At 46.5% G+C, this 25,799-nt stretch overlaps 1 protein-coding gene across 3 annotated transcripts in view; it reads left to right on the top strand.

Annotated features, from left to right (window-relative positions):
• USP9X (ubiquitin specific peptidase 9 X-linked) overlaps positions 1-25,799 on the top strand; it is a 2,614,063-nt gene that overhangs the window by 2,219,423 nt on the left and 368,841 nt on the right. For all 3 annotated transcript variants that reach the window (XM_069636534.1, XM_069636533.1, XM_069636535.1), the window contains exon 38: positions 24,207-24,336. In XM_069636534.1, the coding sequence (XP_069492635.1) occupies positions 24,207-24,336 (130 nt within the window). The remainder of the gene's footprint in view (positions 1-24,206; positions 24,337-25,799) is intronic.

The raw sequence follows: 25,799 nt of genomic DNA, 5'->3' as shown, positions 1-25,799 counted from the left end.
GTTCATCCCTAAGGGGTGCATGACATTCTTACTCCCACCTCCAATTACATGCCACTGCTATGGGAGTCTATCAAAGATAAGGAATACGTCGGAGGACACAATCCCTTCGAAGAACAAGTTACTTCTTACCTTGTAACGTTCTTTCGATGGGATGTTCCTCCGACGTACTCCTTATCGCCCCTCCCATCCATCCCTGCAGTAATACGTCCCTTGTGGTTGCAGCTTACGCTCCTTCAAGGTCAATAACCAATTCAGGCATGACTTTTCTTATACTACAAAACGGAACTGAGCAACGGACGCCGCGCGCGGCTATTTATGGGCATGGTGACGTCAGCGCCGATACGGTGGCCGTCGAGGTCCATCGACTCGGGGACGTCGACGCACAGCGCCCTCTACTGAAAAAATTTCCGAGGCCAGCAAGCTGGAGACGAATTATCAAGGAATACGTTGGAGGAACATCCCATCGAAAGAACGTTACAAGGTAAGAATTAACTTGTTCGGTGGCAGCATTTGTGTCAGAAAGGAAAGGTGTAATCTGACAAAAAAGACAAAGTTAATAATGGCTGGAGCTAACAGTGGCTTCAACCTGGGTATCCATATTCACGTCAGTGTTAAGAGACGTGGCTTTCCTCAGTATAGGAATAGCGAAGTGGGAGACAAGTGGCAGTCTGCAGTCATGTGGAGAGTTGACTGGTTGTGTTCTGTGTCGCTATTATTTGATTATGCCTCTTGTCCTGATTTCTGTGCCGCACAAAATTACTATCTGCACCTTTAAGACCCAGGCTGGGCTGGGAACGCTGTGTTGAGCAGAGGAGGAGCTCCACCCCCCATTTTAACTTTATATTCTCGCGGGAACCGCGAAGTGGAAGACAAGTGGCAGTCCGCAGCCACAAGTCCATAAGCTCCGTCCTGCCTCCGTTTCTATTGGGAACGAGCATGTTTGTTTCGCCATGAGTACTTTCCCCTTTCTACTTTTACACCACATACTCAAGCATCTGCAATGGCCGTGGACCTTCGTTTGCCCCTGTGGTGGCTGTGTCCCTTTACACGGGCTGATCTTTCGGCTCGTGTAGAATTCATCTGCTTGGCTTCCGGAGAGTGGCTCGACTGAGCAAATAGCATCCGGAGAGTCTAAACCTACTGCGCAGAGATTGTGGGGGCTCCTCCCCTTTGATCTGCGTGGGGAATAAGGGAAGGAGGGAGAAATAAAATAAAACAATCCTTCAGAACTGAGGACGCGGAGAACCTGCACATTGCGGCCATAAGTAGAATTAGTGAATTGACTCTTCCATACTTTTAAGACCCGCACCTTCTTATTTTGACTTCCCCTCTTAGGTCCAAAATGATAGAGGATGTAGTATTTAGAAAGTAGGATGTTGGATCCCGTGACTACTGTGCTTAATGTGGCCAATCAGAGGTTGAGTTTTGCGCTGCAGGCCCCTTTCTCGGTGGTGAGTGACTCTGAAATGGTGCATTTGGCCTGCCCTGACCAGGATGATGGCAGGGTAGCTAATCTACACAACAAAGAGGCGCTCCCGTTAGACCTGGGAATAAGGGAGGCTTTTCATGGGCAAGGGCCCTGTCCAAGTGATATCCGTGTACAGTTTGGGGCGAAAAATGTGTCCGCAGGGAACCTCTACGAAAAGCAGATGGCCCTGGATGAAAACCAGATGGTTGAGGACACCACAGACCAAGAAACATGCTCTATAGGGAAGGGAAACGTATCTCCGCCGGCCACTGTGAAGACTCCAGTATTAGCGGGTGGGCGGCAGGGGTAGGTCTTGGATGTCAATTTGCCCTTGGAGAGTTTGAGCTTTGAGCCTTCTTATGACGCTGAGATTGAATTGCCCGTCACCCGGTCTCTAACAGGGTGTCAAATGAAGACTCGGCTATAAGAGTTTATAGATTTGAGAAATCAGATCTCCACGGTTAACAACTAAAAAAAACAAGCCCAACCGTCGTTGAAGACCTTTTGGAAACCAAGAGAGCTAACTGTTGACAATCCCCTGTCTAAACAATGCTTTTCTACCGTAAAACGGAGGACCCTGTTCAGAGCATGGGATTGTTTTAGGGAACAAGTCAACACGCCGGGGAAGGAGTTGACCCTCCCTTCCCCTCAAAGGTATGATGCCCGGGTTGCAGGTATGTTCTGCCCTGACTCGCCCATGCCCAATACCTTAAATACCAAGCTTGGCATTCCCTCCATGGACCCTATCAAGGGAATCTGGGTTCCAGCTACAGACCGGGCACTTAAAAAACAAAACAACCAGCAGACGACACAGGTCTGGGAGAATTCCCACCCCTTGAGAGGAAAAAGACTAAACTGACTATGGAGAAGGGTCAACGGGGCAGTCCCTTAAAGAGCCCTCAGAACCTCAGCCCAAAGCAATTATCAGCTATACAAGGGGATAGTGATCATGTAATGAAGTCCAACCAGACTAAAGCAAATACAAAGAACCTTGAGTGACCTCCCCCTTCCGATGAAGATCTTTTGCTGTACTTGTCTGCTGCCCAGATTGAAGCTTTGACACCGAGGGACTTGGCTGCCGTCCAAGTCGAAGGTATGGCCCTGCATAAGTCAACGATCGATGCAGGCATAATAGCAGCCCTCGCGATTACTCTGGCACCATTTATGAAACTGCACGAGACTTTGTGCAATCAAATTAGGGATCCAACTACTGTGATGGCCATGCTCCACTCAAAACCTGTATTTATGGAAGGTTTTGTAACTTGAATCCAGGGTAATTTGGACAAAAATAAAGAAGAAATCACCAATATTCTCCATAGCATCATCAATCCTATTATTAAAGAAAAAAGGCAAAGAAGACAGGATCTGGAGAACTTGGTCAATAGGTCGAATAGTGCTATGGATAACACAGATCTATTGATCCTCTCCTCGAATGTAGGGACCAGCGGTAAGGAACCGGTTCCTCCACAAAGGACAAGGGGACCGACTCCAGCACAAGGATGGAAGAAATCATCCCTTGATGAAATATATAAAGCAATAGCCCCTGCTGTAGAGCTTGGCTCTCCTGAGTGTTTAGTCATGCAAAGCGATCCACTTGGGGCGGTCCCAGTTTCTTCAAGTCAAGCCAGCAATGATGTGCCAGTTATTAGAGGTCCTCCGGTAGCACTTAAGGCCGTCTCAAAGAAGAAAGTTGAGATCTTTGCAAAACTAACAGAAGTACTTAATGAAAGTGCCCCCTCCCTTATTAATTCACTGCAAAGCAAGAGAGAGGCTTTGAAAACAATTATCTAAGCTAAAGGGAAAGGTCAATCGAATCCTGTGAAAGTTCCCCGCCAAATTAGGAAAGATACTCAGTCCAGACCAATTTCAAGAGGTTCTCAGATCGTAAGAAATTTAATTCCTCCTAAATCCAGTGCTCCCTCTACCCAAGAGGAGAGTGTAAAAATAGATTTCTCTGTGAATGTGGACAAAAGATCTGCTGATTCAAGAGGGACGGAAGGCCCTTCAACTAAACTAATTACTCTAGCTGAGGATGTGTCGGATGATGACCAGCAGATTCTTCTAAACCTCTCGACATATACTGCCAGTATGATGAGTCGCAACAGGTTGTTGACCAGGAACTCTCGACTCATTGCTTAAGTAGACCACCTCAATGCAAAGATTCAATAGATCTTTGTATTGTCAGTGCGGACGAGAAGGGCGAGGATCTATCTATCTAAGTTCTTCTGTTGCACCACTAACCCAAAGGCCTCGGGGGCCACACAAGAGAAAAGAAAGAAAACATTTCAACAGATAAACAACAGCAGGAAAAATGGAAAAGCAGATAGACATAGTAGACCAGGATAGGACGGCCAACAGAGCCTATACAAAATATTAGTGGATGTTATGAGAGGCGGATTAGGAGAGATTGTTACGGCAGTGTAGAGAAATTAGCCGTGGCTTGCATCACAGAGGTACGTTTTTAACTGTTTTTTAAAGACAGCCAGTGAGTTCATTTCAGCCCGATATCCAGGAATAGAATTCCACCGGGCAGGAGCCCACAGATTGAAACTAGCACCCCCAATTTTCTTCAATGAAGACAGAGGTTGGATCAGAGAGAAGTCGCAATTGGATCGTAATATACGTCCAATGGGCTTCTTTTTTACCCGAGCTGTAAGATAGGATGGGGCATCGCCCTGCAGACATTTAAATGCAATGGACAGGCCCTTTTGCTGCAGCTGCTGTTGAACAGATAGCCAGTGCAGGCTGCGCCTGGCCTCAGAAATGTGCATGTTACGCTTGAGGGCAAACACTGCACACACAGCACTGTTCTGAACCACCTGCATAGATTTAAGATTGGCCTGCGATGTGCCAATAAAAAGACTATTACAATAGTCTAACTTGTAGTTCACGATCGCTGCAATTAAGGCAAGATTTTCTTTAGACAGATGAGACCGTATTTGCCAGAGAAGCTGAATATAAAAATGGCAAGAAGATTTCAGATAACTGATCTGCCGATTGAAAGACAATTGGGGATCAAAGAAGACTGAGTGTTTTAACAGTTTTTGAGACTTGGATGGTATTTTGGCCAATCAGAAAATGCTCATATTTTACATCCAGTCTCCTTAATCGTTGTGGGGTGCCTAAAATGATCAGTTCAGTTTTGGCATTATTGAGAGCCAACGAATTTGTGTCCATCCAGTTCTGGATTTCCGTGAAGATATGGTTGATACGCTCATGATCTTGATGGTAGTCACCAGTTAACTTAATAACAGTCTGCGTATCGTCGGCATAATTGGGAAAAATATATGCCTATAGCAGTCAGAAGTGTGCAAAGAAGACGAGAATAGATATTAAAGAGTAATGGTGACAGGCAAGATCCCTGAGGGACACCACATAAGAGTAGAGGCGATGGAAAAAGCATTATTTTTAGTTACTCTTATGCTACGTGGTCCCAAGAAGGATTTGAACAAAGCAGTCGCTTCTTTAGAACATTTACCCACTGTAATTAGTCTGTCCGCCAGGAGTTGATGATCAACAAGATCGAACGCGGCAGACAGATCCAGGAGTAACAGTAACGCAGTGTTGCCTTCATCCACCATACCAGCAATGTATGATTTTAAGTCCAGCAACGCGGTCTCGGTTCCATAATTTGGTCGAAAACCGGATTGCTGGTCAGCTAGTATATCATGTTCGAGGGGATTGGGTCCTCCGACGTATTCCATATCTATGACATGTAATCACCACAGCTGTGCTGCTTCGGAAACTTTTTCCTGCGTCGATGACGTCGATGCGCCGTCGTCGAGGGCCTCCTCCGACGTCATCCGATGTGATAAGTAGGACGCATGACGCCTGTAGCCTCAGTTCCGTTTTTTCCGCGAACGTGTTGCTTCGTGATTCTCAGTTCACGCCTCGACTCTTTGGAGTTCTGTTCTTCTCGGTTCTTCGAACCTGTTCGTTTTGTGCAAATCATTCGTGTGAAGATGTCTTCTACTTCGTCTTCGACCCCGTGTCCGGGTTTCAAAAAGTGCGGGGAGTGTGGGTCCAAGATGTCGGTGACGGACTCGCACGACGCCTGCCTCTGGTGCCTCGGGGAGGCCCACGACACGGATGACTGTATCGACTGCCAGTCGCTCACATCCAAAGCCTTACGCGAACGTAAGAAGAAGTTGTCGGTAGGTCGGGTGTCCAAGCCCAGGGAGTCGAAGTCTGCGGGGCTTTCGACAGATGATTCGAGGGGTGACTCTCCGCGTCATCGTCGGAAGTCTCGTGGGTCTCCTTCTAGGAGTCGGTCTCGCCACTCCTCAGCCTCTTCGAGGCGTTCTCGGAAGCGCCGACACCGGTCGTCTTCCAGGTCCTCCTCGGAGGACTCTGCCCGGCACGTCGCTTACCCCACCAGCCGTGCGACGCCGGAGGAATGGGCTTCCTTCGGGAAAAAAATGCTGGCGATTCTTGAGTCGCAGGGTACTACGCCGTCCGTGCCCCCGAGTGGGGTCGGTCGTGTGAGGTCGAGAGACACCGCTCGCATGAGTGGTCGGCACGAGTCACGGGAGAGGTCCCGTTCGGACAAGGAGACTCGTTCTCGCCGTACCCGTTCCAGGTCCCGGTCCTCGACGCGTTCGAGACCGTGTGCACCTGTGAAGTCTTCGAGGAAGACATCGACGTCTGAGGCGTCGACAGGCTTTCTCGAGGCTCCGGCTTCGAGGACGTCGTCGAGGCCGTCGACGCTCGGGTCGTCGAGGGACGCGCTCGGGGGTCCGGCCTCGAGGGCTGTGTCGACGCCGCCGATGCTGGAGGCGCTGCGTCTGACGTCGACGCCGATTTCCTCGGCGCCGATCCTCTCGGCGCCGATGCCGGTTCTCTCGACGCCGACGCCTTTCGTGTCGGAGGTACCCCGTGGCATGGGAGAACCCCCTAGGAAGGCTCTGGTTAAGAGCAAGCACTCTCGGGTGCCTTCTTTTCGCCACCTGGACTATATTTCAGAGGCGGATGAGGATTCTGATGGCCTGGTTCCCAGTCAGGTTCCTGATGAAATTGTTTCGGGCCATAGTCAGTTTGACGAATTGAGACAGTCACTGCATGATGCCAGTGGACTGGACACCTCTCCGGAGGTGGAGTTTTGTAGGCCTGAGCCTGGCTCTCATGCCAATTCCTCGTACCGGCGCCTTATGGCTAGGGTTTCTGAGTACTTGGGATGGTCTGCTCCCCCAGGGGAGTTTGTGCAGGATGATCTGACGGACATCCTTGATGTTGGTCCCCCAACTGACCCGGTACTGCCGTTCCATATGGCTTTACAGAGAAGGGTGGCGGCGGCTTGGACTGCTCCTGAGAGTCTCCCGGCGGTGGGCAGATCCTTGTCGCGAAAATACCGTCCAGCCAGTAGCGACCCCTGCTACTTGACCAGGCACCCCACTCCGGAGAGTTTGGTGGTGCAGGCGGCCACGGCCCCGGTGAAGCAGGCGTCGTACCCTACCATCCCTCCTGATAGGGACGACAAACGTTTTGATGGCTGGGCGAAGAAAGTGTTTTCTTTTGGTGGTATGGCGCTTCAGGCGGCCAACTCCATTTGTGCCTTGTCTCGTTTCACGCACACTCTGTGGAACTGTGTTGCGTTGGCGGCTGAACATATTCCCGAAGGGGACGAACGGGATGGTTTCCTTGCTATGGTCCAGGATGGTAAGGATGCCATGTGTGAATCCGTTCAGTCGGGTTTGGATTGAGCTGAATGCGTCAGTAGTTCCATGGCGGCGAGCACCGTGATACGCAGGTTTGCGTGGTTGCGGAAGTCGGGTTTTGCTCCTGATGTGCAGTCCCGGCTCCTCAACATGCCCTCTGACGGTGAACACCTTTTTGGCAGCAAGGCTGATGAGAGCCTTGAGAGGTTGCAGACCTCAAAAGCTGCAGCGAAGTCGTTGGGCGCTGCAGTTCGCTAACCTCCGCCTTTTCGTCCTAGGGGACAGCAGTGGAGGGGTGGTTCCTTTCGCTATTACTCTTCCTTCAGTAAAGCGAGAGGAGCTGGCAGTCAAAGAGGCCACCGCAGGGGTACCAGAGGTGGACGACAGGGTACCCGTGGTGCCAAGGCTGCTCGGGCAGTTGCCTCTTTGCCCTCAGGTAACGCCGCAGCCGCTCCCACTCAGTCGTGAGGCCATGTCCCATGGTTCGCCGGTTGGGGGAAGGCTGGCGCAGCATCTTGTAGAGTGGCAAGCCATTACTTCAGATGTGTGGGTTCTGGAGATCATAACCCACGGCTACTGTCTTCCTTTTCGGCACAGGCCTCGCGACAATCCACCGGGGAACCTCTCTTTGCAGAGTCCGGATCCGCTCCTTGCGCAGGAAATTCAAGCCCTGCTGGAGAAAGGCGCCATAGAACTGGTGCCTGTAGCGGAGAGGAACAAGGGATGGTATTCCCCTTATTTTTTGGTTTCGAAGAAAGACGGGGGATTGAGACCCATTATGGACTTGCATGGTTTGAACAAACTCCTCAGGAAGGACAAGTTCAAGATGGTTACTCTCTCTCAAGTCCTCCAGGCCCTTCAGCTTCAGGACTGGTTGGTGTCACTCGACCTCAAGGATGCTTACTTCCATGTGCCGATCCATCCCAAGCACAAGAAGTACCTGAGGTTCGCGGTTGGCGACTCGCACTTTCAGTTTCGGGTCCTGCCGTTCGGATTGACCTCCGCCCCGAGGGTTTTCACCAAGCTCATGGTGGTGGTGGCAGCGCATCTCAGGCAAGGGGGATTCACGTCTACCCCTACCTGGACGATTGGTTGATCAGGGGGAGCTCTCCCGAGCAAGTCCTGGATGATCTGTCCGTCACCTGCCGCTCCCTTCACAGGCTGGGCTTCTCCCTCAATTTAAAGAAGTCCCATTTGTCGCCAACACAGCGGCTCCAGTACATCGGAGCAGTGCTCGACACTTCCCTGGGGCAGTGTTTTCCTCCCCAGGTGAGGGCTCCTCACATTCAGCAGATGGTGCACAAGTTTCAGCATGCCCAGACGCTCCCTGCGTTCGAGTTCTTGAGGTTGCTCGGCCTCATGGCATCCTGCATTCTTCTGGTGCCAGAGGCTCGCCTGCGGATGAGATCTTTGCAGTGGGCACTCAAGACGCAATGGTCGCAGTCCTCCGGCAGGATGTCGGACCCGGTTCAGGTGCCGCCCTCGGTCGCCCGGGGTCTTCTGTGGTGGGCCGTCGAAGGCAACTTGATGAGGGGGGCTCCATTTTGGCTTCCCTGGCCGGAGGTGACGATCGTGACGGATGCATCCCTCACGGGATGGGGAGCTCATGCCAACGGGCTGACGGTCAGCGGTCGTTGGTCTCCGTCGGAGTCCAGACTCCATATCAATCTTTTGGAGCTGAGGGCCATCAGGCTAGCCCTGAAGGCTTTTCTGCCGACTGTGCGAGGACAGAGTGTCCTGATCCTGATGGACAATACAGTGGCCATGCACTACCTCAACAAAAAAGGGGGGGCAGGGTCACTTCCTCTGTGCAGGGAGGCGATGCAGCTCGAGTTCTGGGCCATCCAGCAGGAAGTTTCGATCTCGGCAGTTCATCTGGCCGGAGACGAGAATGTGACGGCGGACGCTCTGAGCAGGCAGAGCGCAATCTCTCACAAGTGGGAGGTGGCTCAGGAGATTCTCCTGGAGATCTTCGCCCTTTGGGGGACCCCTCAAGTGGATCTCTTCGCCTCCAGTGTCAACCGGAAGTGCGAAAGGTTTTGCTCGCGGGAATTTCCTCCAAAAGGAGTCTTAGGAGACGCGTTCGTGGTGGAGTGGTCATTCCCGCTGCTGTACATATTTCCTCCAGTCCCCGTCATCCCGCAAGTGCTGCGGAGGTTACGGAAGTTCGGTTCCCGGATGATCCTCATTGCCCCGGCGTGGGCTCGGAGGACGTGGTACCCGGACCTTCTCGACTTATCCATCTGCCCTCCACGTCGTCTTCCCTACCGAGACGATCTGCTCTCACGGGAAGGGGGTCTGGTTCTCCATCCAGAGGTCGGATCCCTCAACCTTCACGCTTGGCTTCTGAAAGGTTGAGGTATAAGGATTGGGACCTCCCTGAGGACGTGATGGAGGTGTTGCTTTCGGCCCGAAGGCCAGCAACAAAGTCTCTGTACCGTTGCCGTTGGCGTAAGTTCTGCGACTGGTGCAGAGTTCAGAATGTGGATCCTTTTGCATGTGACATCCCCATGGTTCTGTCCTTTTTACTTTCTTTGGCCCACAGGGGCTTGCAAGTGGGTAACGTTAAAGGTTATCTGGCGGCGCTGTCCATCTTTAAGCGCTCGTCTGAAGAGTGTTCTTACTTTAAAATCCCTTTGATTTCACAGTTTCTGAAAGGGCTCACTAATGTGTTCCCTCCGTCACCTTTCCTGGTGCCCGGCTGGGATTTAAACCTTGTTCTTAAGTTTCTTATGGGTGCTCCGTTTGAGCCTTTACATTCTTGCCCTTTGAGGCTGTTAACTCTGATAACTGTGTTTTTAGTTGCGGTTACTTCCGCTCGCAGAGTGAGTGAGTTACAGGCACTTTCAGTTAAGCCTCCCTTCACTGTATTTCACAAGGACAGGGTTGTCCTTAGAGTTCGTCCTTCTTTTCTTCCGAAGGTAGTGACGGAATTTCATTTGGCCCAGAAGGTTGTTCTTCCGGCATTCTATCCTCCTCCGCATCCTGGTAAGGAAGAGGAGAGGCTCCATAGGCTTGATCCTAGGAGAGCTTTAAGCTTTTATGTTTCACGCATGTCCCGGGTCAGAGTGGACGATCAACTCTTTATTGGTTACGCTGGAAAGCGTTTGGGGCAAGCTGTGACGAAACAGACTTTGTCTCGCTGGATTATTTTGGCCATCTCGGAGTGTTACCGCTTGGCGGGTAAGGACCCTCCGGCTGGCTTGCGGGCCCATTCTACCAGGGGTATGGCTGCGTCTACTGCCCTGCAGAGGGGTGTTCCTATTCGCAACATCTGTGATGCAGCCACCTGGGCTTCTGTACATACATTTGTACGTCACTATTCCCTCGATTCCATCCGAGCACGGGATCTGGCCTTTGGCAAGGCGGTCCTTTGCTCTGCTATTTGATTGGCTATTCTAAATCTTGATTCTAAATTCTTTCCCTCCTCCTTGCTCTGGTACTGCTTTGGGAGTCTGTCATAGATATGGAATACGTCGGAGGACCCAATCCCCTCGAAGAACAAGTTACTTTCTTACCTGGTAACGTTCTTTCGATGGGATGGTCCGACGTATTCCATATCGCTCCCGCCCTGCCTTCCCCGCTGCAGAATTTCTTTTGCGATTGCAGCTTACGTTCCGCAAGGCTTTGTGTCTGACTGGCAGTTGACTGGTGTCACACGTTCTGGGGGAAAAAACTACAACTGAGGCTACGGGCGTCGTGCATCCTACTTATCACATCGGATGACGTCGGACGAGGCCCTCGACAACGGCGCATCGACGTAATCGACGCAGGACGCAGACGCCGAAAAAAGTTTCCGAAGTAGCACATCTGTGGTGATTACATGTCATAGATATGGAATACGTCGTCGGACCATCCCATCGAAAGAACGTTACCAGGTAAGAAAGTAACTTGTTCTTCTTCGACGAAAGACTGATATTGACAGTAAGCAAATCTTATCTAAAAAAATTTAAGATGAAGGGAACATTTGTAATGGGCCGATAATTACCAGCCTCTGCAGGATCCAAATTTTCCTTCTTCAGTAAAATGTCGTCCCCTTTGCAAGAGGTGGGTTTAAGATTAGAGACCACATCAATTACCTCCTCCATTGAAACTGTTTTGAAAGAGAAAGCAGGGGAATCAACACTACATTCTACACTCTTTATAATAGGGGTAATATGACCAGATAGTTTAACCTTAGCTTCAATGTTTTTTGATGAGTTGCGGTTTTGTTTGAAAAACTGTTGTGAATATTTTGGCATCATGAGCTATCAACATGAGGTGAATCAGGCACAGTACTGCCTTTCTACTCTTGAAGGATTGTGAAAAGCTCCTTTGGCCTGGATTTAGCTTTAGCAATCCTGGAATTCAGGCGTATCTCTTTGGCCTGAGAGAGAAGAGTCTTATAGTGTTTGACAGCGAGCCTATAGATGGAAAGGTTTGCCTCAGATGGATGCTTCTGCCATAAATGTTCGAATTTGCGTTTTTGGTCACGAGCTTCAATTATCTCTGGTGTAAATGGTGTGTAAGATTTAATAGTACCTTTTATTTATAGAGGATTTAAGGGGGGGCGAGTATCTCAAATGCTTTGTCCACTGCAGATCTGATATTGGCTACAAAGATTCCCAGAGGCATGATTTTTTCGAGGGACGGGAGTAGTGGCAGAACTGTTGCATGAAATGTATCTTGTGTGACTTTTCGTATGTTTCTAGTCATACAAAGTGGAGAAGAGACCTGATCAACAGGGAGGATGTTATCAAGAATCATCTCGAAACATATAAAATGGTGATCCAACCAAGTATTAATCTGAATGTTTGTAATAGAAAGATTTTTTGCTAGAACCCAGTCTAGGGTATTTCCACCTATATGTGTGGGAGCATTAATATGTTGCACAAATTGTAGAAAAGATAAAGATTCAACTAGGGAGGTGACAATTCAGTCTGTAGGGTCATTACCCCAGAGATTGATATCACCAAAAATAATGGTGGGGGAGTGTGACTTACAGGAGAGGAGTTGCCTCAAAAGGCTATTAATTGTTCTTCAAAGAAAGGGTGGTGAATAGGAGGTTTATAGAGAAGTAGCAGATTACGTGAAGACACTGGGTTACAATTCAATTTAATGAAGAGTCTCGCAGTGATCAAATACTGGTCGGTCTGATACATGCAACTTAAGAGTTGATTTGTATATTAGAGCCACTCCACCACCCCGTTTTTCTGGCCTGTTTGAGTGGAAAAACAAGTAGCCAGTAGGGGTAGCAAGTTGGAGAGAGTGAATAGCAACATCGTGGAGCCATGTTTCTGTCAGAGCACAGATATCTATTTGGGCTTGCATGATGAAATCAGCTACCTTGTGGCAGTGTTTGACTAATGAATGTGTGTTGAGTAATGTGCACTTTAATGCAGTATTTTTAAAATTGTTAAAAGTTGGTTTGCTCAGTGCTGAGTTGGTTTGGAGGGTGGGGTGGGACCAGAGGATGCAATGCTTTCTCCCAGACCGGTCCTAAATATGAATAAGAAAACAAAGGAAGCTAGGAGAAGAGCCTCCTGTGTGCCTGAAAGGGAGAGTGAGACCCGATGTGGGGAAGCACCGGACTCTGATGAAATTGACCAATGTAATTTCCATCAAACTACCAAGCAACGTGTTCAGTATGCAACTCGCGATAGCTACACAACACTGGAGAAGCGACGATCGGACTGTCAGAGAACCTATGTTGATCCTAGTAAATCGCATCAGGCTGATACAATGAAGCCTAAAATCCAACTGCAGGACCGGATGATCTCTAAACATCATACTCCTCCTATATTGAACCAAGATAGGGAGAAAAGCTTGCAGGTGAATCCGCAGGACACATTTAGATTGGCCCTAGAAAGAGTCCTTGCTCTTAAGGACAGCCTGACTCTAAATAGAACCAACATTTTACACTTAATTCACAATATTCCAGCTCTAAGACTAATTTATTCCAGTGATTTGCACTTGCTGGAGTTTCGGAGGAAGAGCGTTTGGACAAAGGGATCCTGTATTTATCCTCAGAAAAGAAAAAAATGCTCTCATAGGAGAGAAGGGGTGTTTACTTTCTATGTTCTTTGTGATTTCGGAATACGACACACAAGGGTGGTCATTTCCAAGGGGTAATATGGCTCGCAATAAGAACTGCTCGGTAGGAGCTTGAGTGATGAAAAATTGGTCGGTGAATGAACAAGATCATAGAAGCCCTAATCTTATGGAAAGATCTGATCCAGCGATGGTGTCACCTCTAGGAAATCGACAGATGTGTATAGTTGTTGGTAACTCCAATCCAGTGAATAAGCACACAGAGTATGTTGGAGTCCAATGGTGGGACTTGGAAGAAGATAGTTGGGACTGGTTGGTGGGGCCCGTGCAGCAGGAAGTCTGGTGAGGTATGCTTTGATTTTAACAATTTCAACATGTTCTGCCTACAAGAGACATGCTTTGGTGGTCTCCTCTTTTGGATGGATTCACCATCTATTTCAACCCAGCAGTAAAGGGCTTTACTGGAAGACCGATGGCCAGTCTGTTGATGGCAATAAAAAAAAATTGTAGGGGCTATAAAGTGATCTCAATAGTATTCCGTCGCCACTTATTCAGACCTTACTTCTAAAATTTTAAGCATATGCACATAGGCCTAAGAAGATCGTGCTGATATTAAACTTTACTGACACCAGGCCTCTCTAGTGGCAAAGGCCTTTGTCGGTCAAGTATTAGCCATCACCGAAGAGGCAATGGGAAACTGGCCTATTCTTGAAATCCTCTTGTGTGGTGACCTTAGCATTCATTGGTTTGATGCAAATCTGACATTGATTGATGACTACACTCCAGCGGCTAGTCCCCAAGTTCCGAGAGGCCTTCAATGGCAGAATGTTCTAGCTAACAGGAACATCTTTATGATCAATGGACACATAACAGGGGATTGTCCACCAAAACCGACGTGGAAAAGAGGTCTGGAGTCAACTGTTTTGGATTACATCTTTGTGTCGGATAACCGTTATGAGCATCTAGGCAACCTAGTGGTACAAGACACTGATGTAAGTGACCACAATATTGTCAAATTATCTGTCGAGACGTGGAGTGGGGCCCAAGTCATGAAATCATCAGCACCACTAATTGTGGAACCAGCTAGAAACAGGTTAAGGATGCAGCCAAGCCTCTCTGGGGCAGGCTAATCATCAGACGGAGTTTTCCGGCTGTGGACCTCCCTCGCCTCAATATTTACGTGTCAGTAACAAACACCATCAATAAACCAGGCTTCTGTACTTGTCATAAATATGACGTAGAAGTAGCGAAGCGTTAAAAGGCTATGAAGAGAGCGCTGAGAGTGAACTCCCGCAAAAATTCAAAAAACTCAACCGAAAGTTCTAGGGTCTTAAAACAAAGTTTCAAAAACTGGTTAAAGGCCATAATTTCATCATGTACCAACAGATCGACGAAGAAATGCTGAGTATAGTGTCCACTAAAAACACTGCTGAAATGTGGAAGGTGATGACTTCCGTCTATGTGCCCCAAGTGTCTTTAATATCCAATCCTGTACCATCTGAGGTTTGGGAACTCCACTTCAGAACTTTGTTTTCAACCTCCACTAGTCATGTGTCTAACAAGAATGAGCTTACAAATGGAGAGTAGACTTACTTGACGCAGAAGAGTGACGTTCTAAATCTGATCCAAAAGGCCAGTAACTCCAGGGCCGCAGGCCCAGACGGCATTTCTTGTCTAATGTTGAAACACGATCCTGAGTATTGGGCAGAAAGGATGTGTCAAATGTTTGGAGGCATTAAAAGGTCCAAGAGAATTCCAGAGTCCTGGACCAGTTCCATAATCGTCCCAATCTTCAAGAAAGTTGATGGGTCTAACCCAAACAACTATAGGCCTATCGCCTTATTGGATGCGACAGGGAAGGTCTTTGGCGCACTGATTCTAGAAGCTTTAACATCTTGGATTAAAGCCAAAAGGCATTATGACCCCTGGCAATAGGGGTTCGTGAGGGGTTTGGGGACTTCCCTTAATCTCTTTGACTAACATCTTTAAAGCTAGAGCGAAAAGAAGGAATAGGTCCGAAATATACCTGGCATCGATCGATCTAGCCCAGGCCTTTGATACCATAGATAGACAACTTCTATGGGAGAACCTCAAGGCCTTGGACTGCCCGGGCGACATAAGGGAGGCGCTGAGACTGCTCCGTGAAGATACTTCATTATGAGTGAAACTGGACCAGAAAGGTAATTTGTCTAATTCCATCCCTACGTTTAATGGCCTTAAACAGGGATGTTGATTGGCACCGGCCATATTCAAACTGTTAATCTCAGATGTATACAAGGCCCTTGGCCTACTGAGATGTTTTCCGCCTCGACTCGCTGATGTAGCGGTTAGTCGGCCTCTTTATGCTGATGACTTGATCCTCTTGGATCAAACGCAAGTGGGCCTTCAAAGGCAATTGGAGGCATTAGATGGCTATGTGAACTCATATTGGCCTAAGAATCAACGTGCAGAAGTCAAGAATTCTTGTTTTTGGTCGTAGAAAAAGGTAAGACAAAGCATGGTACCTTTTTAAAGGAGAAATAAATCCTTGAAGTGACATCACAAACATACCTAGACATGTGCCTTAATGATAGTGGGTTTGATGCCCAGAGGGAGGATCTGCTATGATCTAAGGCTAAGAATTTAGCATCCCAGGCAAGGTTGATTAACGCATGTCACTCTAAATTCTCTTTGGTCCCAATAATTGAATTCTACTGGTTAAAAGTCACACCTATCCTGACATACAGGGCTGAGGCCTTGTTCACTTTGTCTGCTGCTGTCTGGTTAAAACTGGAGGGCATCTTCTGGAGAAGAGTCCTAATAATTCCCTAACTGTGTACCTATGCAAGTCCTAAGGGAATTGGGCTCAACCTCACTGTATGCCCAGACAGTATGGAAAACCTTGTCCTTTTTTCGGTAATGTTGTATTGAGACCTACGAAGGAGGGCTGGCAGCAATCAGAAAAGCAATGACTTGCTCCACAGAAGTCTCTATAATGGCCTGGAGGGAGGCGTGTGTTGCCATCTTGAACGAGCTTAATGAAACAGAATTAACTCTTGTGGGGAACCCAAAACAGGTGAAAAGAAAACTGTATTATTTAGATTGGATCGAGACTTTGGATTACAGGCAAAACTCCAAACTATATGGATCTCATTTTCCAGACATAAGGGCTAGGGGCAAGCTCCCGTCTTATCTGATCTGATTCCACTGTCGTTCTAGTCGTAGTCAATTCATGCGCTTTCCCCTGAACTTATTTCCGGCAAAGGATCTTTTGGAAGTGAGAAAGAAAAAGGAGCAGCGGGACTTCCAGTGCAGAATGTGCAATAACATCAAAGTGGATGGGGAAATCTGTTGAACAAACTACTACCTTGACAGTCGAAGACTGGTGGATAAAGCTGATGCTGGGGGAACGAATGACGCTCTCTCTGGCTTTGTTGGCTTTCTTAAAAGAAAATGTTCAGTTATGTAGGGACTTACTTACAGGTCCATCGGGGTAAGAGGTCTTTAAAGTGTTCTGGTTGCTGCAGCGTTTCAATGTTGGCAGTGGGTGAAAGCAAACTACGAATTATGAATGGCACTTGTCCAAAATGTTTGTCTTTGCTACCTTTTGATCTATGTTGATTACTCTTCAGCCTCTTTTTTTATACCTACACTTTTTTGCATGTGTTATTTTGATTCGTTTTATGCCTGTTTTACAAATCTCATGAGGTTGATGTTTTTTTTTCTTATTTGTTTTCTTGTTCTTCTCTGTTAATGCTAAAAGGTTTGTATTTTAAACCAAATGCGATAAACATTTTTTAAAAAAATTGGGATAGAATGGGAATTTATTGACATAAGGTTATAGGAATTGCCGAGCTTCTTGGAGGTATAGGGTGCCACCAACAGAAGTAGTGCTGGCTTTTGAGCATTGACAAAGCCAGTTATCCCTCATCCATGGCGATATTGAAAATTCCGTTCGTGTGAACAATATATTTAGTAATATTGCCGGGTACCCAAAACAGCAGCTGTCGTCAGCATAGTTTTGGACTGGACTTCGTTGTCATGTAGAAGATCATATAGGGGTTTTATATGACGATTAAAAAGAAGAGGAGACATACATGCCATTGAACGGTTCATACAGTCGGCCATGTCCAGGCCCTTTAGCAGCGACTGCCTTGCCACCTCTTTCCCATCCCCCACCAGCTGTACAAAGCCGTCTCACATTGCCCCCTGCCTTCCAGATATTGAAAGTGTCATTAGCTAAATCACTCACCACGTTAGTAGCTTTCAGAGACATGCTGCCCGAGGTGAAAACCTTTTTGGCCATGGCGTCAATTATTTTACCTTCTCTGCCAGGAGGCAGATTGGAGTTTGAAGATGCTGGTCTGGTGGAAACAGTAGCAGCCTGTACGACAAGACCTTCCGGGGAAGGGTGAGAAGACAGAAATAACGGGTCTCCCCTTACAGGCCAGTATTTACCGGTCATGGCGGATGCTGCCACAGCGATGCTACCGGATCGGCAATCGCCAGGTTCAGAGACAGATTCCTTTCAGTAACTGGACCCTCGTCCAGTATGTCGTTTAACTCGTAACCTTGGACTGGCACTGCCTTAGCCTGCAGTCATAAGGTGGCCACTACCCCATCTTACCAGTGCCTGAAATTTGGCGTGGGTGTGTAAGGTTGGCTTTGCGGAAGTTCCAAATGGGGAGGGACATGTCCAGGCTGCTGGCATCGTGGAGCCCCCATGCCAACTCTAAACGGTCAGTTTGGTCGTCAAAATAGTTGAAGCCCTCATTCCTGTGTACACAGGATCGACTGCTGCCTGATCATCCCTGCCATTTGTGCCGAAGATGGATGTCATGGCACTGAAGAAGTAGGTCCAGGAGAGCGGGGTGAAAGATTTTTCATCGAGCGTCTGTACCGAGGGCTTATCCTTCGGCATCGATAAGGTGACTATCTACGTCGATTGAGGCTGTGGCACCGAAATGCTGTCAAGGACACTCTCAGACTTTGAAGTGCGCAGGAAGTGCATCTGCATCGAGCCTCAAGGCTTCCCTGTCACCATGCACAGTGGGGCTTGCGAGGGGTCGGGTGTACTGAGCACCGCTGCTGCCTCCAAGGCCTGCTGCTTGGGCGGTGGCGCCGGCAGCGGCATGCTTCTAGAAAATTTCCCGTATTTCGACCTTGAAATCTTCCCACTCCTGCCCAGTGGTGAGCCCAGCCGTTGACTTGTCTCCCTCCGTCCAAGATTCGGAATCTCGACAGTGATGCCTCTTTTTCTTGTGGGATGACGACTAGGAAGAGTGGCTCCTAGAATGGTTTCCCTTCTTTATCTTCCGCCAATGTTTCTCCTTTTCTTTTTCGGGGGTAAGCCCCTCGGTCTCGGCCTCAGAGGAACAGATGGTCTACCGCACTGGAGATTTTGAAGACAGCCAAATGCGAGTTTAGGAGCCTGTTCGCGCACCAATTTCAGGTGCATTTTGGTGCACGACGCACACCTGTAAAATTGTGACAAAAATATGTCAAAAAGCGTTGGACTCGATTCACTGTGTTCCTAAAGCAGCACGTTGAGCGCGCAGAAAAAAGGAACTGAGGTAAGGGGTGTAGTGACGTTTTATATATGCGACACCCAACATCACTTCCGTAGCTCTCGATCGAGCACCGAGCAAGAAGAATCGATGATAGTCGGCAGAGTTGAGGTCCATTACGCCCCCTGTCAGTTTTTCCCAGCAGTAAAGTTGGATGAGGATATCTATCAGATTAGGAATCTGCAGGAGAAGAATCCATAGTAAGAACATCACGGTATGTCATTTCTCTATTCTTTCAAGGATTTTGAGAAGAAAATTGATGTCTGTAATATGTCGATAATTTTCATGGTCAGAAGGCTACAAGGGGGCCTTTTTTAGAATTGGGGTTATGCAGGCCTTTTTCTATGCATCCAGTATAAGGCCAGTACAGAAGGTCGCCATAAACTATGACAGTGTAATGGCCTTTACCAGGAGTGGGGAACATTCCTTGTCAACTTTACCATGACCCACATCATTGACACAGTGGCATTAAGATCATGGATGACTTTAGAGACATTATCAATAGACACAGGGGTAAAGGGGAATTGCGGTACTAGGTTATACATCTCTCTCAGTGGTGCCAAAAAGTTAGAAGGGACACCAAAAGGCTGCTTAGAGGACAGTTAAGCTCGAATATTCCTAATTTTGATGGTGTTTTGTACGAGATGAATCATGAGTTTGTTACACTAGTCCACTGAAGCAGGGGAACCCCCCCGCATTTGAGCATTCTCAAAATACATAGCAGCTATGTTTTGTTTAAATTAAAAACATAGCTTCTATTGGCTAACATAGTTTGACCACCCTTCCACTCTCAATCGTAAAAGGGCATTGTTTACCATTTGAAATTTTTCCATATTAGTAGAGTAAACATTCTCCTCCCACACCGGTCTTTCTGTGCCTCTAAATCATGAGCACCATCCACTTGCATTACCCTTATTAGTCATACTGCTTTCAGATAAATTGATGTTGCAATCACTTCACTCTAATTCTCTCACCACCTACCTCAAAAATATCAGCACTTCCTTGTTGCTTTACTACCACCCTCACTAACATAGGCTCTAAGGCCCTTTTATCTCAAATTAGATAATCTTTGACAGATTATCAGCATATATGCTGTGGTGTAAGGCTTTTGCATACGACTCTGGCATGACCGTTGATATATCCAAATATTAGACCAGGAACCCCGTCCCATTATCACAGAAAATTTCCCAAATCAAGCAATTATACATGTTATTCTTTGTTGGAGTGAAGGTATGGTTTAAATGTTTCTTTATCTGGTATTCTTTATAGATGGAGGTCAGGTTTAATTATTTTTTTCCATACTCCTGAACATCTGTGTCTCAACCTTCCCTTCTAAATTCATCTTATTCCCAGACTGATCCTGGGTGTAAAGGAATCTCTTGCCAAGATGATACTGATTGCACTGTCTTGGCTATGGCAGTGGTGGATCTTTCTCTATTTAGAGGTTGTGCCAAATGCAGACCTGAATTTATGTCCCTATTGGGAGGCACGATCTTAGATATAAAGCCTTTCCCTCGTCTCTGCACTTGCACAATCCGAATGAGACAAGGCCTAGTAAGATATTTATTTTGTCCTCCCTTGTTTCCCCCTCCTTGTCTTGTTGTGCCTAGAAACGTGTGTGCAGGCGCGTTATAAATGCTATATCATACCATACCACCTTCAAGCTTGACAGTGTGGTTTTGATGCCCATGTAGTTTGGGCACCAGAAGTTTCTTTCGGACAGGATTGATATCCTGGGAAACAAACCAAGCATCCTTCCACTATGTTGTACAAATCAAATGGACATGATTTTTCGTGCTGAGTTGGAAACCTAGACATACTCCCACACATGCTCTTTTCAAGAGGATACAGTACAACCTAACCCCCTGCGGTTCACTATATTTGATGTAACTGAAATTTCTGTCCATTAAGGTATATCTTTTGGTACTGTCAGGTCGTGTAAAGAGCTGTACTCAATTACCTTAAGTGTTGCTGTCTCAAATCTCTGCTCCACCGCTTAAAATAAAATCTGTGATACTTGGCAAATCTTTAAAGTCACTGTGCCTTATCTGGCACAAACCCAAGTGATTGGTCACTCATAAAAAGTTTGTGACCCTCACATTTTAAAATGTAGTGCATTTTGCAGCTCCATAATATATGAACACAGCAACCAATTATGACTTGCGACAAATAACTAATTCTGAAAAGCCTTGTCTAAGTCAGAATCCATATCTACCCATATATTGACGACTGGTTGATCATAGCACCATTCCTTGAACTAGGCCGACAACACACAATTGCCACGAAAGCATGTCTGACATCGGTGGGCATCTCCGAGTTATTAAAAAAAGAAAATTGAGCTTTTTATATCACGCTTAATGTCACAGACCAGCTTGTAGCCTGGCACGGAGATCAAACCTGTGGCGCTCTGTGTTGTCTTGCTTCCCAGACAATCTCATTGCCCCAGAGCCATCCTGCAGTTATGAGAATTCATTCATGACACTGTCACTGCAATTGGTGTTTCTAAGGGCACACTTGAATACCACGATTTTCACAGCCACCCCATAACTTCACTGGATTGATTCTATCAGTTCAAAAGTATAAGCATTGTCCCGGAAACGGATATCATTAGTCCCTCTTGGGCATTGTGTTCTCATGCATACCACTTATCAAAAATTGCAGGCTGCACCTGCTCCACCATGCAGGCTTTTCTGGATGCCCATTGGATCATGTCTCCAGACATTGGAATGACAAAATATCCCTTGCCAGTCCCTTTCACAGCACACTGCATTGATGGAAAGATGTCGCCAACCTTACCAGTGAAGAGCCTTTCACTGTCCCATAATACCACCATAACATCAATAGTGTTAAAACAGCCACATTAATGGAGGGCTGAGGGGCCCATACTGTCAATCTTCACACAAGGGAAAGTCTAGGTGTTCACGGACAACACAACCACAATGTTCTACTTCAGAAAGCAAGACCGTACCAGATCGCCAATCCTTTCATTTGATGTGCAGTCTCTTTGGGACCAGGCTCTTGCCCTGAGAAGTTTTCTATCCCCTTTTCACCTTGTGGGCGTAAACAACTCTGTGGATGATCCCCTCATCGGGAAAATCTGCGCCTGCCACAAATGGTAACTTCTCCAGGACTAAGTGGAAATCCTATTCCAAACATGGGGAAAACCAGAGTGTATACCTGTTCGGCACAAACAACAACTTAAAATGCGACTTGTTCGGCAGCATATTCCTTCTCCAGTCTGCATGGGAGAAGACGTCACGTTCCCATGGAACAACAGGTTCCTGTGCTTTGTTTCCCACCATTTCCACACATACCAAGAGTTCTCCACACAGTCAAGCAGCAGTCATGCAGATTTATCCTTGTGGCGCCAGCGTGGCCAAGGCAGTTCTGGCTCTCATACATCTTCCCCCTCTCTTCAGCCCCGCCCAGAAAGCTTAAGCAGATGTACAACCTGCTTTCAAGGAATGCTTATGAGGTCCTCCACCAGCCTTGCTCCTAGATCCTTAGAATTTGGCCATATTGACATGCCTCAGGACTGCAGGGAAGTCCTAGCCAAGGCATGAGCTCCATCTAACATCTCTTGTTGCTACAAGAAATGGAAGCGGTTCACTGTTTGGTGTTCAGTCACTCGGTGGATGCTCTTAATTTCAGCCGCAACAGCTCCTGCCTCTCTTGCTCTCCTTGGCTACCTGTGGCCTTGCCATTTCTTCCATCAAAGTTCACTTTCTGCCATTTCCTGCTTCATGTGCACATTGGTGGTGCCTTCGTTATGGTCACATCGACTGGTTAAAGTGTTTATGAAGGACTTTCCTGGTCTTTCCCCGTGTACGTAAACCTGCTCCCTTCTTGGGAACTGAATGTCTTTCTAGCCAGGATAATGGGCACCCAATTTGAGCCTAAACACAAAGCCCATATCAAATGTGTCTTGTTGAAAATGGTGTTTCTGGTGGCAAGCGCCTCAGTTAGGATAGGCAAGAGTCAAATGCTCTCCTTGTAACCTCCTTTTTTACAAAGACAAGTTGCTCCTTCGGACTAATCCTAAATTCATGCCCAAAGTTTCATCTTCTTTTCATTTCTATGAACCATTGGTCATGGCGGTCTTCGGCTCTCCTAATACACCCGCTATAAGTTCTCTTCACTCCCTAGATGTCATGATAGCGCATAAATATGTTAATCAGACCAAATTCTTCCAGAAATTGTTGCAGCTATTTATGCATTGTGATCCTGCAACTATTGGAAAAGGCCACTCTCCCGGTGGCTTTCTATTTGTATCTCTTTCTGCCGTCAACTTGTGCTAAAAGGCTGCTTCGGGCCAAGCACATTCTACAATAAGTCTTGCCGACTGCCGCGCTGCTGGTCAAAGTGCTGCTGTTTGGTATCTGCAGAGCGGCTACAAGGTCATCTACTCGCACCTTCACCAAGTTCATCTGCATCAAAAGAAATTCTGTTGAGGAATCAAGGGTTGGACAAGTGGTCCTTCTCACCCTGTAAGACTAAGGTGACTCATCGTCCTCCAAGTTTGCTTGTTGTTGCATGTCTGTGTAGTTGTACCACTGTGTAATCTATTTTAACAGCCTTTGAATCTATGAAAGATCCAATGCTGAAGATGAAATAAGTTACCTACCTGTAACGCCTGTTCTCTAGCATTGGTATCTTTCAGAGATGCACGTGGCCCTCCCACCTACCCCGCATGGGACTCATCTTTGCACTATTACATGTGATATACATATGTGAAAATTGGCTTGCAGGGGTGCAGCTGGGGGGGGGGGCACTGCCTATTGGCTGAAGGGTAAATGACCCAAAACAAAACTAAGAGAACACTGAAGTGAATGCAGTTTCTTGGTGTTCTCTAAAACTGATTAAAGGTATAGTATTCACAGCCTGACCGGGACTATTCCAACGGTATGTGCATCTATAAAAGATACAGTGCTGAAGAACGGAAGTTGCAGGTAAGTAACGTATTCCTTTCTGAACATGCAAGTGTTTTTGTCAGTGTGCTGCAGACTTTCTTTCATGCATGCATGGAATGTTCTTTTTTTTTTTTTTTTTATAAAAATGTAACTTGTTTGCAATGTATGAAACTTGGTGGTAGCCTCAATCGATTTTCACTCAGCAAGTTAGATAATGTTTAAGTATTTCAGCGAAACAAGTAGGGCATATCTAAGGTTTAGAAGTACAAGCGATAGAGAAAAAATGAGCCTGCTTTTTCTGATGTTTGTTATTTGATGCGTTTGTCCATTGCACATAGCATATAGTTAAACAAGTAGTAACGTAATTTTGAACTCTTTCTCTTTCTCTTTCCTTTATTTATGATTTTGTTTTCTAAACTATTTTGCTTATGTAGATGCAAGCATTAAGGGAACACTTGTGATGAGCACCTGTGGTGGTGCTTTGTGCAATGGACGATGTCTGATTTGTATAAAGGTTTAAAACTCAACCTCATTGAAAGCAAACACAAATTTATATTTTGTATGTCCTTTTTAAAAAAAGAAATCTTATTTTTTATAGGCTTTTGATAATTTAAGCTTGAGTGATCACTTACTTAGAGCGGTACTGAATCTTCTGCGAAGGGAAGTGTCGGAGCATGGACGTCATTTGCAGCAATATTTCAATCTGTTTGTGATGTATGCCAATCTAGGTAAGTAAAGTTGCACAGATTTTTTCAATTTATTTGCTGCGCTACTTTTTAGTAGAGTTTACATTTAAAGTGTTTGCAGTATCAGTATGTAATGTAGGTTGAGCAAAGGATTGAGATAAATCAACACTGGAGGGCATTCTGTTAATTTTATTTGAGTAATACAATTACCCATAAATCCAGTCCCTAAAATTGTTTTTGTATGTATAAAGAAACCTACAGACACACTCAATGAGGAAAGGACAAGCCTTTACTTGTGTTTGTAATACCTAATCGTTTAACTTGTGTAATTTATATCCACATATTGTTCTGTGAAGTGATGTCTATGATTAACATCGAAACTAATGTTCGTGCACTGCCCGGTATCTCCATCATTCAGGGGTAGAGCAGAGATTTTGTACATTTGAGCAGACCTGGTACATAAAGGATTTCATTTTTCAAATCTTCCCTTTTTATTGGCCGACCAGTTTGCATGAAAGTACCTGAACACCTTCTCAAACTATTTAGCTATTAAACAAGATGCCCTAATCATATTGCAATAATACATTTTACAAGGGCTGACTTCTGTGAATCGGTACCCTTGTTTAACGATTGGTTTTCTCCTTTCATCACAAGCAAGCAAAGGCCTGTGAATTTGTTTTATGAGGACTATTGGAGTCTTCTGTGACGAATCTGGACTCTTTGAGACTAAGGAGGTGAGCCTGCTAAGTAAGACTCTCACTAGGGGTCTGGGCAAGTGATATCTCACTGCGAGTGACTCCCCTCCTGGGGTCATGGACTCCCATTCCGGATAGGAACTCCCAGTCCAAAACACAATTTCTGCTTATATGGGGGTTGGAAAGACTTGGGTATTTCCTGTTATGACTGTAACAAACAAGGACCTGAAGCAAAAAAACAAAAAAGGTTGTCAGGTGAAACATTCACCAGACCTATTGACGCCAAGCGGGGTTGAAAACACTACTATTGGTAATTTATAACATTTTTCATTTGATACACAAATGATATAACAATCTTCAAAAACAACTAATGCTAAATGCAAATCTTATTTTCAATCTCTTTTTTGCTTTACTCATAGTACAGAGGCCAACATCGTTGATGCATTTCGGACCTCAGTCCTTCATCAAGGCGAACTCTGTTGGCTTTCAGAAGCTTCAAAGAAGCCTCTGATCCTTATGCTAATTTGTGTGAAGAGCTCATGATATGCAATCCTGGCACCTGCCTGCCTTCCTGGTCATGCAATCATCACGCTGAAAGTTTAACATCCTTCAACATATGCTGAGGCTCAACTAACAAGGGACCCTTCTTTCACTCCTTTGGCTTTAGGTAATACTGAACATCATCTAATTACCATAAACAAAGAAGACTGACACATTTCTCTTGTTTCTGATGACGTACATAAGAGCAGAGCAGACTGCGAGTCGTGGAAAGACTCCTACTGTGGGAGGAGAGAAATTCCTACGCAGAGG

This window comes from Ambystoma mexicanum, chromosome 7p (genome assembly GCF_040938575.1).
Source record: "Ambystoma mexicanum isolate Mex_15411 chromosome 7p, UKY_AmexF1_1, whole genome shotgun sequence".
NCBI lineage: Eukaryota > Metazoa > Chordata > Amphibia > Caudata > Ambystomatidae > Ambystoma > Ambystoma mexicanum.
Note: the sequence above shows the minus strand (reverse complement) of the source record. Positions and strands in the feature narration are given on the sequence as shown.